A 12,154-nucleotide genomic window follows, 5' to 3' on the forward strand; every position below is an offset into this window, starting at 1 on the left:
GCCATGTTGCTGAAGGCAGTAAAAATTATTAGTGGAGAGGAACTTTGAGTGGCAACAGAGATGCAATATGGTTTGGCATCACTATCTGATATTATTCATTTGGTTGCTTCCACATATCCTGCCCTATCTCTTTGGATATCCCCCTTAACTCTTGCTTATTTCTCCATTTGACCCTAACCAAATCACACTGTCCCAACATTTTCTCCTCCCTATCACAAACCAAAATATTTAACCCACCAATCTCTCTTTATCCTAATTTATGCATATTTAAAGAAAAGAACAATGCAACCCTAGCAACATATAATTCCTGGGAAATCCAAGACTAACTATACACGTGCGGAAGAGAGCGCTTCATCATCCTCATTTATATTTCATAAGCGAAAAAGGAAAAAGAACCCATGATTTATCACAAAACATGTCAAAATCACTACTTTCATTTCATTTCAGAATGCAACTAGTCATTTACAATTCCTGAGTGGCAAAACACAACTATATCACGTTTGGAGAAACCAGAATGGCCAGCTTCTCAATGCTTGCTTCATCTAAAATCACAAGCAATTCGAAACGGTTTGAAGAAAAAAAAATTACACCAACTTTTCTACAGGTAATTTGAGACTAGACATCATAGACTGGCAGTCGCTCTTCAATAGAAACACGGCAGATTGGACACCTTTTGCACTTCTCACAGCAAGTGCTGAGAAAGAAACAGCATTATTAATAATTAAAGAAAACAAGTTCCACATCCTTTGATAAGAAATGAAAATATTACACACCATATGCCCAAAATATGGTATGCCACTACAAGTCATGTAAATACCATAATAATATATTTCTGAGTATACATGATGCCTAAGCCAAAGCTTTTAACAGACATCTTTGCATTAATCAATAGTCCACTACTGAGAAAACAGCCAGAATGGAAAATAACATTGTCAGTATTACAAGGGTAGATGCAAATACCTGCAGAGAACATGATGTCTACAAGGCAGCAGGACTACACTGATTTGTTCCTCAAAGCAAACTCTACACAGAATCTTTTCCTGAGTGACAGATCCATTCAATTAATAAGTAAGCAATACAGTATATATTAGCCAAACAATTAGAATAACTTGGTAACAACTTAAGCTTGGTGTTGAAATAATACATATTGAAGTCTTTCAAACTCCTGCTGGCTGCACTTGGTGACTTCAGTCTGCTCACTGAGTGCAGCTTGTAATCTCCAAATCTATATTTAAAGGATTTCAAAACATGCATATAATATTGCTCAATTATAGACAGAGATTTCAGACCGTAGCAAACAGGTTAGACCAAAAAATGCATAAGTAAATACTTCACAATTTGAAGACTCCAAATACTATGTTTACCTCCTCAACAAGATCTGATTTTGGTCTTTTCTTCACAATATCAGGTGAGAAAGTGTTATATCTGAATGTTTGAGGATGAAAGAAAAGATCAGCAAAAAGACGGGGAGGGTTGGGGGGAACCCCACTATTATCTATGTAGAACTCAAGAAGGCCCCACAATATGCAATAAGAACAAGTTAACTGGCAAATACGATGAGAAGCAAACAAATTTCTTTGCTAAATTTAGTATGCTAACATGAATGTATCTCATGACTCAGTTCTTCTTTTACTACTGCATTTTAATACATTCTCTTTATAAATGATAAACTAAAAGCAAACTGCACTACAATTCTCCTTTATTAAGAAACAATATTATCCTATGAAAAGATTTCCTAAGCCCTTTACTACTTAGATATTGACTAACTAGGAACTACTGAATATAAGGGAAAAAGAAGTCATCTGCATTGCTTTTGATGAATAGTGATGGTGGCTAATGAAAATTTTTCCACACTTTTAGGCTTTAGCTATCATACTGTGACAGAGAAAAAAGCATTTTTGCACCGATAAGTCTAAGCATTCAACCACATCAAAGCTGGTTTAGTAAACCCTACAGAATGCAGCCAGAATGATTACTTATGCATTGTGCTAGATGAATGCATGTATAAAGGAACTAGAGTGCAATATAGAAAACCAACCCAGATGCCCCTGAATAGTAAAGTCTAGCTTGTTCCTCTCTACTTCCTTCATCAATTGACCACCAACCCAGTAACCTGTTGAGAAAAGAAACATAATTTTTTTTAAGTGTGCACAATGCTTTCATTTTTGTGTCCACTTGGTCCAGACTCAGAAGTATTTGAGCAAAAGTTAATCAAGATTTAAAAATTAACTCCTAACAAACACTACCTTGACCCATGGTGCAAGAACCCAAAAAATTCACGAACTTTTGATGATATATCAATGTATCTTCCAGAACGAGCTCCACTATGTAGTAAAATAACAATTTTCTCAATCAATCTATACGCAGCATGAGCAACCCCAGCTCCTTGCAGCAGCAGAAGGGGAGAAAAAAAAACTGGAGGTGATATATTTCTTGCACTAGGTGGTGTTCCCTGACATCACAATTTAACATGTGACACAGATAGAACTTGAACGTTCAAGAATATACCAGAGGCATTTGCAACAACTATACCTCTAAATGCATGAAAAGCATGATCTGGAAACAAATAAATGGAATTTTCATAACATGTCCTCCAATATCCTGCAGGTTGCATATTCTGCTGTTCTGGTGGCTGTCTTCATCAGAAGATATTACCAAGCCTCTGTTCCAGTCCAGATATCTTATAGTCATTGAAGACGAGCTGGATTCTCCAAGGTGAGAATTTCGATGAATTGCAGGATTATACCACTTTGTACAAACAAGAAAGGCAAAGCACTCTGCAATACTGCATCACAACTTAAAATATTATTACAGTAGAAAAAGGACAAGGGGGAAAGCAGAAAACAATCACTGGAAACTGAATGTATTGTACCCAAAATTTATAAATAAATCCCACCAGCCTAGAGCTGCAACATCACCTGCACCTCGTTGAAGATGAATCAATGTATTAGCATCAGACATGTTGAATGGTTTCGAACTAGAATACATAAGTCAGCAGGAAAAAAAAATTCCCATTCGTAGCAAAACAAAATAAATATAGCCATGAGATAGCACCATAAAGAACAAAACAAGAAAAAAAGGAAACTAGATCAAAAGAAATACTACCCTTAAAACTAAGAAAAAAAAAACTTACCGCATAACTTTAAAAGAGTGAAAGTTGTGGCAGCAATAAAGAAGACCATAGATATTGCAACCCAAAAATGCTACAAACCAAATACCAGAAATTTCACATCAGTTCTCTATACAATTATCAGTGCACAATACATTTAGCACTAGATATAGACAAACAGATCATCTCAGAGACCGCATCATTGCTATCATCACATATGAGCACACTCTGGTTAAGCATAAGATATGACGCATGTATATGGGGGAAACCCCCTTGTACCAGTGTCATATTGGTGTCTGACAGAGACATACTGCCGACAAGGCATAATAAGTATGGGACACACCAGGACCAAAAAAAAAAAGTTCTGACACAGTGACTATAGTTACTACTCACCAGATTGCTTTCCCTGGAACCATGAACCAGAAGAAGAGATTCACAGTGTCATAGAGAAGTAAGAGAAGAGACTAGGGTGAGTTTATGGTTCTCTTTTAAAATGAATTGACCTCAAAAAGGGCTAAGATTGGGCTTAATCTCTATCGTGGAAAAATATGGATTGTGTGCATGTGCAGTGCCACCATATGCTTACCATATCCATGTCTGTCCTCCATGAAGTACGAGCATGATGCAGTCATGACATGCTGTTATAATGTAAGTAGATGCAAATATCAAAAAATTATCTGTTTCTTTCACATTTTTCATCTTTCCACCCTTCTCAATAACCATACAACTCAATAGAACCTGGGGGGGGAGGGGGGGGGGAATTCAAGTAAGTTGTCCCTTGAGAAAATTGTGCCATGAAAAGAAGCATCATGCTTGAATAGTAGCATGGTGTTGCAGCTTTTGATAGGCAAGTTGGGATAAAATAGCTGACAAGTGATGAGTCACAAAAACTGGATCAAGTCAATCGTCAATCACCCAATATATGTCTCCTAAAGCTAATTTCTTGACCAACATCAACAAAGTGCAACGCCTAAATGGTATTAAAACCTGGACAATCTTGTTTGAACATAAATCATACATACACATGCACACAGACAAGCATTATAAGCAAGTTTGAACATATTTGATCGTTATAACAAGCATTTCCATTTTCTAACATTTCTCTACAATTTACGAGATTGTTGCATTTAGTTGTATATTAGAACAAAAGCTGAAAGAATGATCACACCAACGAAATATTATCGGTAATATTAGAATCCATGCCTTCTAAGAATACATCTTGTCAGATTTCAGTTTCCTAATTAAGGAATATTTGAGTGTATCAAATAGGATTCTGTAAATAATATTTTATCCCTAACTTTAAGGCTGTTTTTAGGTACAGCATCCCTAGAATTAGTATGTTTCCTAGTGTAAAGTTTCCTAAGTTAGGCTCACTATGCCTATAAATATTTATGTAATTTCTTGTGAAAAATATAATTGAAATAGCCTGTTTTTAACATGGTATCAGAGCTTTTTTAGCCCGATTTTTGGGATTTTTTTTCTTTGTCTGGCGATGTTTTTTTTCCTGATTCCAACCAGCCCTCAAGCCTGTAAAATTTGTTCAAACGAAACATGACTGAAACTGTCAAGATCAGTAACACTGGGGATGTCTCGAAGTTTCGTGAACAACTCAAACCCAACAAGTGAGTTTCAAAACATCCAAGTAGCCTCACAAAGCTAAATGGGAAAAATTACGATGTGGTCTCAACTGGTTCATACGTTCTTGAATGGAAGAGGAAAAGCGAGTCACTTACTCGAATTGGACCTAAAGAAGGAGATCCTAAGTTTGATGCTTGGGATGAACAAGACTCTATGGTAATGTCTTGTTTATGGAACTCTATGATGCCGAAATCGGTGATATATGCATGTTTCTTAACACATCCAAAGAAATATGGGAAGTGTGAAACAGACTTATTCTAAAGTTCGAGATGTTGCTCAAATCTATGAAATCAAGACTAAGATTTCATCTACCAAGCAAGGAAGTCGATCAATCACGAGTATTCCAATCATTGCAAAGTTTATGGCAAGAGATGAATCATTACCAGTGCATTCGGATGAAGTGCGGTGAAGATGCAGCACTCCTAAAAGGTTCATTGCAAAGGATCGAATTTATGATTTTCTTCTTTGGACTAAATGTTGAGTTTGATGCGAGAAAAGTTCAAGTACTTGGAAAGAGGAACTACCATCACTAAATGAAACAATTGCAATTGTTCGTCTTTGAGGAAGGAAGAAGAGGAGTTATGGTTGAGAACAGATCAAGTGGATAGTTCAGCCTTGGTTTCAAAAGCTGTAAGTGAGAGGAGATTTGGCCCGGAGCGGGCAAATAGTGAAGATAATAGCATGACAGACGTACAAAGCCTATTAACAGGATTCCGTATGGTGCACCTATTGTAAAAAGGCCCGTCACACTAAAGAAAGATCTTGGAAACTCCATGGGAAGCCACAAACAACAAATAAAATTTTTTGAAAAAGATGGACAACCAAAGGGACAAGGGCGAGCATATCTGACAAGACAATTTGGATGGAAAAAATAATTCTCGTGAATCACTGTTGAATTCAATAAAGAAGAAATTGAGAAGTTAAAAATTTCTTTGGGATCATTGGAAAAACTTCTTCACAGTACTTGTAGTTTGGCTTTTTAGGTATATCCTCTTCTCAAGATTCTAAAGTCTCGAGATCAGTCACCAAAAGTTCTTGAGTCATTGACTCAGAGCTCTGAACCACATGACCCACTCCTCACAAAAATTTGTTTCATATACACCTTGCCCTAGTAGTAGAAAAATAACAGATGGCGATGGTTCTATGATCACAGTGGCTGGTCAGGTGATATTGTTATAAACAAAACCCTTACTCTTAAAAATGTCCTTCATGCTCCAAACTATTTACCAATCTTTTATCCATTCAAAGAATTACCAAAGACTCTAAGCGTAAAGTGGTTTTCTATCACAATCTATGTCTTTTTCAGAATGAATACGAGGAGGATGATTGGACATGCTAAGGAAGTAAATGGCCTATACTATCTTGAAGAATCCAGTGGAGAAGTTAGTGCTCTGAATTCCTCACCTTCATCTTTCATATCCGAATCTATTAAAACCAATAAAGACCAAATTTGGCTCTATCACCTTCGCCTTGGTCATCCGTCGGTTAGAGTCCTTAAAATTATGTTTTCCTTCATTGTTCAAAGGATTGGCTGTTGAAAAATTTCATTATGATATCTGTGAACTTGTAAAACATAAACGTACCTCTTTTCCAGTAAGCAATAAAAGAACTTTCACTCCTTTTACTCTTATTCATAGTGATGTTTGGGGGCCATCCACTATTTCAAATATTTTTGGGGCTCGGTGGTTTGTATCCTTTATTGATGATTGTACTCGTGTGTCTTGGATATTTCTTTTAAAACAAAAATCTGATGTAAGGTCTGTCTTTCCAACCTTTTACAACATGATCAAAACACAATTTGGAGCTGAAATAAAAAGGTTTAGGTCAGACAATGCCAAGGATTATTTCAATCAATTTCTCTCAACATATTTCCAGGAAAGAGCCATTATACATGAGTCATCTTGTGTTAGTACACCTCAACAAAATGGTGTTGCCGAAAAAAAGAATGGTCACATTTTAGCTATTACAAGAGCCTTTTTGTTCCAAAAAAATGTCCCTAAACAATATTGGGGGGAGTGTTTTAACTGCTACTCATTTGATAAATAGATTGCCTACAAAAGTCCTTGAATCTCAAAGTCCTATGCAAGTTCTAGCAAAATTCTTTCCTGATTTCAATACTTCAAGTAACCTTACTCCCAAAATATTTGGTTGTGTTGCTTTTGCACATGTTCATTCTCAAAATAGAGGAAAATTTGATCCACGAGCTATCAAGTGTGTCTTTCTTGGTTATTCTTCTACTCAAAAGGGGTACAAATGCTATCATCCAGCCACAAAAAAAAAAAATTGTAACAGCAGATGTTACTTTTGCAGAACAAGAGAATTTCTTTACTCGTCCTTATCTTCAGGGGGAGATCTTATTCACAGAAGATAAGGACAAAGAATTCTTTCTTCTTGACATTCCAGCTCCTGTCTAGCAACAAAACACCCACATTCCAGCTCCTGTCTAGCAACAAAACACCCACATTCCAGCTCCTGTCCAGCAGCAAAACACTCACATCACCAAACACTCCCACTCAGTCCTTGCCTACTAACCAACCTGCCCGACTTGAAACAATGGCCCCTATACAACCTGAAACAGAACCTAATACACCCAAATCACCAAGAGGAATTCAAGACACTACTCTTCCTTTACTGGTTTACTCAAGGAAGAAAGCACCGATGCAAGTTCAATCATCTTCTTCTCTATCGACTGAGGTAATTCTTGAACCTACTTTGAATTCTAATCTGCAAATTTAGATGATTTTTCCATTGCTATTAGAAAGGGACTAGAACACATACAAAACATCCCTTGTACCTATTCATGTCTTACAAAAACTTGTCCCATAACCACAAAACCTTTCTTACCAACTTAAATTCTATCTCCATTCCCAAAAGCGTATCCGAGGCATTAGAAGATGAGAATTGGAAAAATGCCATGAAAGTTGAAATGGAAGTTCTTAAAAAAATAAGACATGGGACTTAGTGCAATTCTGAGAGGAAAGAAACCGATGGGATATCATTGGGTGTACATAGTGAAATATAAGTCGATGGTTCTTTGGAGAGGTACAAAGCAAGATTGGTTGCTAAAGGGTACACTCAAATGTATGGAATAGACTACCTTGAGACATTTGCCCTGTAGCAAAGATGAATACTGAAGAGTGTTGTTGTCACTAGCTGCCAACCGAGGCTGGAAATTACAGCAATTTGACATCAAAAATGCCTTTTACACGGTGATCTTGAGGAGGAAGTCTATATGGATGTTCCTCCGTGATTCATCCAAATCTGAGATGTAGTTTGCATACTAAAAAGGCTTTGTACGGACTAAAACAGTCCCGAGGGCTTGGTTTGGAAGATTTACCAAAGTAATGCTCAAGTTGGGGTATATAAGAGTCAAGGAGATCACACTCTATTTGTAAAACACTCATCTTCGGGGGTGGACTGCTTTATTAGTCTATGTTGATGACATTATAGTGTGGTGATGATCTAGAAGGAATGGAGAATTTAAAGAAATGCCTAATAAAAGAATTTGAAGTCAAAGAGCTCGGTAAGTTAAAATATTTACTTGGTATTGAAGTGGCACACTCTCGGGAAGGAATATTCATATCTCAGCAAAAATACATAGTTGATTTGTTGACAGAGACGGGCAAGTTGGGCTGTAAACCAGCAGAGACACCCATAGAGGTGAACCACAGACTTGGAAATGCACTAGAAGATGCAGAAAAGGTCATATCAAAGACTTGTGGGGAAGCTCATTTACTTGTCTCATACCAGACCAGATATTGCCTATGCAGTAGGTGTTGTAAGTCAGTTTATGCACAATCCCAAAGAATCTATGGTTGATAGAAGATCAACCTCGGGCTATTGTACTTTTCTAGGAGGCAACCTTGTGACTTGGAGGAGTAAAAAACAAAATGTTGTGGCTAGATCTAGTGCAGAAGCTGAATTTAGGGCGATGGCTCTTGGAGTTTGTGAGTTGTTATGGCTAAAAATTATTTTGGAAGATTTGAACATCGAGTGGGAAGGTCCAATGAAGTTGTATTGCGATAATAAGTCTGCCATCAATATTGCACATAATCCAGTTCAACATGATCGAACGAAGCACGTTGAGGTTGACAAACATTTTATAAAGGAAAAACTGGACAGTGGCTTAATTTGCACTCCATTTGTGTCCACTGATGGTCAACTAGCAGACATACTTACCAAAGGATTGTCTGGGAAGTTGTTTCACTCCATTTTATAGCAGACATACATCTTGTCAGATTTCAGTTTCCTAATTAAGGAATATTTGAGTGTATCAAATAGGATTCTGTAAATAATATTTTATCCCTAACTTTAAGGCTGTTTTTAGGTACAGCATCCCTAGAATTAGTATGTTTCCTAGTGTAAAGTTTCCTAAGTTAGGCTCACTATGTCTATAAATATTTATGTAATTTCTTGGGAAAAATATAATTGAAATAGCCTGTTTTTAACATATCTCGTTGCTGTAAGATGAAATGAAAAAAAACCATAAAATGATAAGTGCACCAAACCAATGGATAATTTTCCAGTTATAAAACTTATGACTATGTGGAACCATAAACACTAAGTTGGGCATGCCAATTTTATTAATGACTCATTGGATATCTCCAAACTAAATCCTTTACTCACTACTATTGAAAACTTACAGGAAGGGTCTCCCATATCACTTCGTCACTCATGCTTTCCTCATCTCCAGGCATCAAAGCTCTGCACATCCTGCCGAAAATTAAAGAAAAATAGTCATTACAACTAGAAACAGTGGATAAGATAAAAATGAACAACAGTCACATTTAACACTACAATCCCACACTTGCAACTGACTTGGTACTTTGCTAAAATACTATAGCATTACTGCTTCTTGCTATAGTAACTCAAAAAACTTCAAAGTTGAAACTTGAAACAACGCACTCCAACATTTCTTTTCCCAATATAATTAGAGGTCAGGCTAGGTGAGAATGAGAAAGAAAAGAAATATATATTTAAGAATTTGTTGGAGCAAGTCAACATATGAAGTTGGTTCAAGGCTAAAGTCCACACCACAATATACAAAGGAGGGAAAAAAAACCGCATTGTGGATAGCAGCTTTTTAAGCCCCAAGTATCAATAATATTTTGCATGATTTCATTCAGATTCTTGTTGACTGGAGCCAACATTAGCAAATCAATTTGGTTAATAGACATAAGATTTTATAGTACACATTAAGTACTCAAGCAACAAAATATGACAATGAACAGGAAGAATGAGGGAAAGGAAATACCTGATGTTATCAATCAGAATAGCTATTTCAAATGCAAGCAGGGGAAGAAAGACAATCTTCAAATTAACAACTGCAACACATCCATTTTTATAAACAATTTAAATGAATAAGATAACTAAATGGGAATATTAGATACTCAATATTAACATGCTAACTTGAACATATAAAGTTATTCATGAATCATTAACGCAAAAGTCCCTTCAGCAAATCAGAGAGAAGTAAGATGGAGAGTACTAAAGCAAAAATAAATAAATTAGAAGATAGGACTTATAAATAAGAAGAACATCTACAGATTATTATGTTCAGAAGAGGTTGCCTTTTTTACCATAGCTGCTATCAAGACGTATACACAAAAGTAGCTCAAAAGCAACAAGCAATGGCGTTGATATGAGAGCATGAAAGGGAGCCCACTGTGCATGAGAAAAGCAGGTTATTGATCTGGATTATTATGAAATACAGTGCCACAAACAATTTTCTCACAGCTAATTAGGACATCCAAACTTAGAGATTATCTGTCATACATGGCGGTCATGAGGCATTGATGGAGCAGGCAAAGAAAACCTGCCACGTGCTACAGTTGCATGAAAAAGCCATAAAGGGGCAAATACAACCCTGCACAATGAAGATAACTAGTGAATCTACATTGACTTGCAATAAATGCTTACCAACATAAGATGATTAACATGTTCTCATCTCCTCGCTTAACAACAGAGGATACTAGTGAATCTACATTGGCCTGCAACAAATGCTTTACATATTCTCTTCCGCACTATTCACCTCTAGAGTATAAGTGTGTAACTTGCAGCTTCATACGGACATCTGAGCATGACTGACAGCTAAATGTATTCAAATCATTAACACTTCATATATGAATTATGATCACAAGTATCCAAGTCAAAAGATCAAGTACCGGATATATCACTAATGAGAATGAAGAGAGAAAAACGCATTGTTAAACCCCTAATCATGAGATTTTATAACAGTTGGCATATGTTTGAATTTCATGGCCATCCCAATAGAGAAGCCAAACCCGTCAATGTTTAATTAACTGAGAGCAAATTGCCTAACTGATCAAGTAAAATGTGACTTTTAAGAAAATACACCAACAAAATTCAAATGACAAGGAAAAACAAAAATTACTGCAAAAGAAACAATACAAGAAAGATTCAAAATTTGGTGAACTAAGAAAAAGTAAAAAGGAAGCGAGTGACATAGTGAAAAATGGGGATGCAGGCAACAAAATGAATGGCAAAGTCGATTGCTTTTCGCATAAAAGTCAGCAGTCGCAAAAACAAGCGAATCAGTTGTAAATGAAACCCAAAAGCAAAATGAAAGACAGAGAGACGAACCACCAAGAGTAAGAGAGGGCATGATGAAGCTTGAGAGCGAGCAAGAGGGTGAAAGAGAAGAGCAAGGCATGGGCTACCAGCGCCTGCAGCGACTTCCCCACTCTCCTCCAGGTCATCACTCTCCTTCTCTCAACCAACATACCCAGAGCCAAAAATAAAAATAAAAATAATAAACGGAATTCTTAAGACACCCAGAAAAGAAAAAGATGGAAACTTGGGTTTGACGCCAAAGCAAAGGAAGCAAGGCCGAGGTATGGTTTGGGACGAAATTACGCTTGAGAAATGAACAAGTGCGAAGGAGAATGGCTTAGGAATAGGAATGGAAGAAAAGAATAGGGTAATTTGGTGAAGAAGAAGAAGAAGAAGAAAGCAAGGTGGGTGCCCACATTACGTAGGGAAGTTTTTTCAGCTTGGATTGGAAATGGAATTAGATTATTTAATTATGCCCACTGAAAGGAAGAGAGTGGGCGGTTTACTTTTTCTTCTTTTTTCGCTTTTCCACTTTCAAAGCGGATATATTGTTGTTAAATAAATAGAATTTAGGGGGAAAGAGACAGAGTGGAATATTCATATACCTCACATTCACATGAAATCTGTATTTCATATATCACTTTTATTTTATTTTTATTATTCACTAACGTGATTTTTTTTATTTTAAATTATTCGCAGTTAAATCCCTTTTTTATATATTATATATAATGTAAATAGCAAAATTAATTATTAATATTTACATTTTATTCAATTTGATCCTTATTTTTTATTTCATACTCGCCTATTTATGAGACAAGTAAGTACATTACCTTA

General features: G+C 36.3%; 1 protein-coding gene across 1 annotated transcript; it reads right to left on the minus strand.

Annotated features, from left to right (window-relative positions):
* Positions 1 to 402: 402 nt before the first annotated feature.
* Positions 403 to 11,866, minus strand: LOC108465661 (uncharacterized). Its single transcript, XM_017766032.2, has 14 exons — positions 11,351 to 11,866; positions 10,523 to 10,613; positions 10,327 to 10,411; positions 10,002 to 10,071; positions 9,391 to 9,460; positions 3,134 to 3,203; positions 2,873 to 2,918; positions 2,533 to 2,785; positions 2,247 to 2,452; positions 2,039 to 2,113; positions 1,365 to 1,425; positions 1,145 to 1,225; positions 961 to 1,040; positions 403 to 694 (listed from the first exon to the last, which is right to left on the minus strand). Exons 1-14 carry the CDS (start codon positions 11,488 to 11,490, stop codon positions 616 to 618), a joined length of 1,407 nt encoding a protein of 468 aa, XP_017621521.1. The 5' UTR covers positions 11,491 to 11,866; the 3' UTR covers positions 403 to 615.
* Positions 11,867 to 12,154: the final 288 nt, after the last annotated feature.

The sequence above is a fragment of the Gossypium arboreum genome, chromosome 3 (assembly GCF_025698485.1).
Source record: "Gossypium arboreum isolate Shixiya-1 chromosome 3, ASM2569848v2, whole genome shotgun sequence".
Lineage (NCBI taxonomy): Eukaryota > Viridiplantae > Streptophyta > Magnoliopsida > Malvales > Malvaceae > Gossypium > Gossypium arboreum.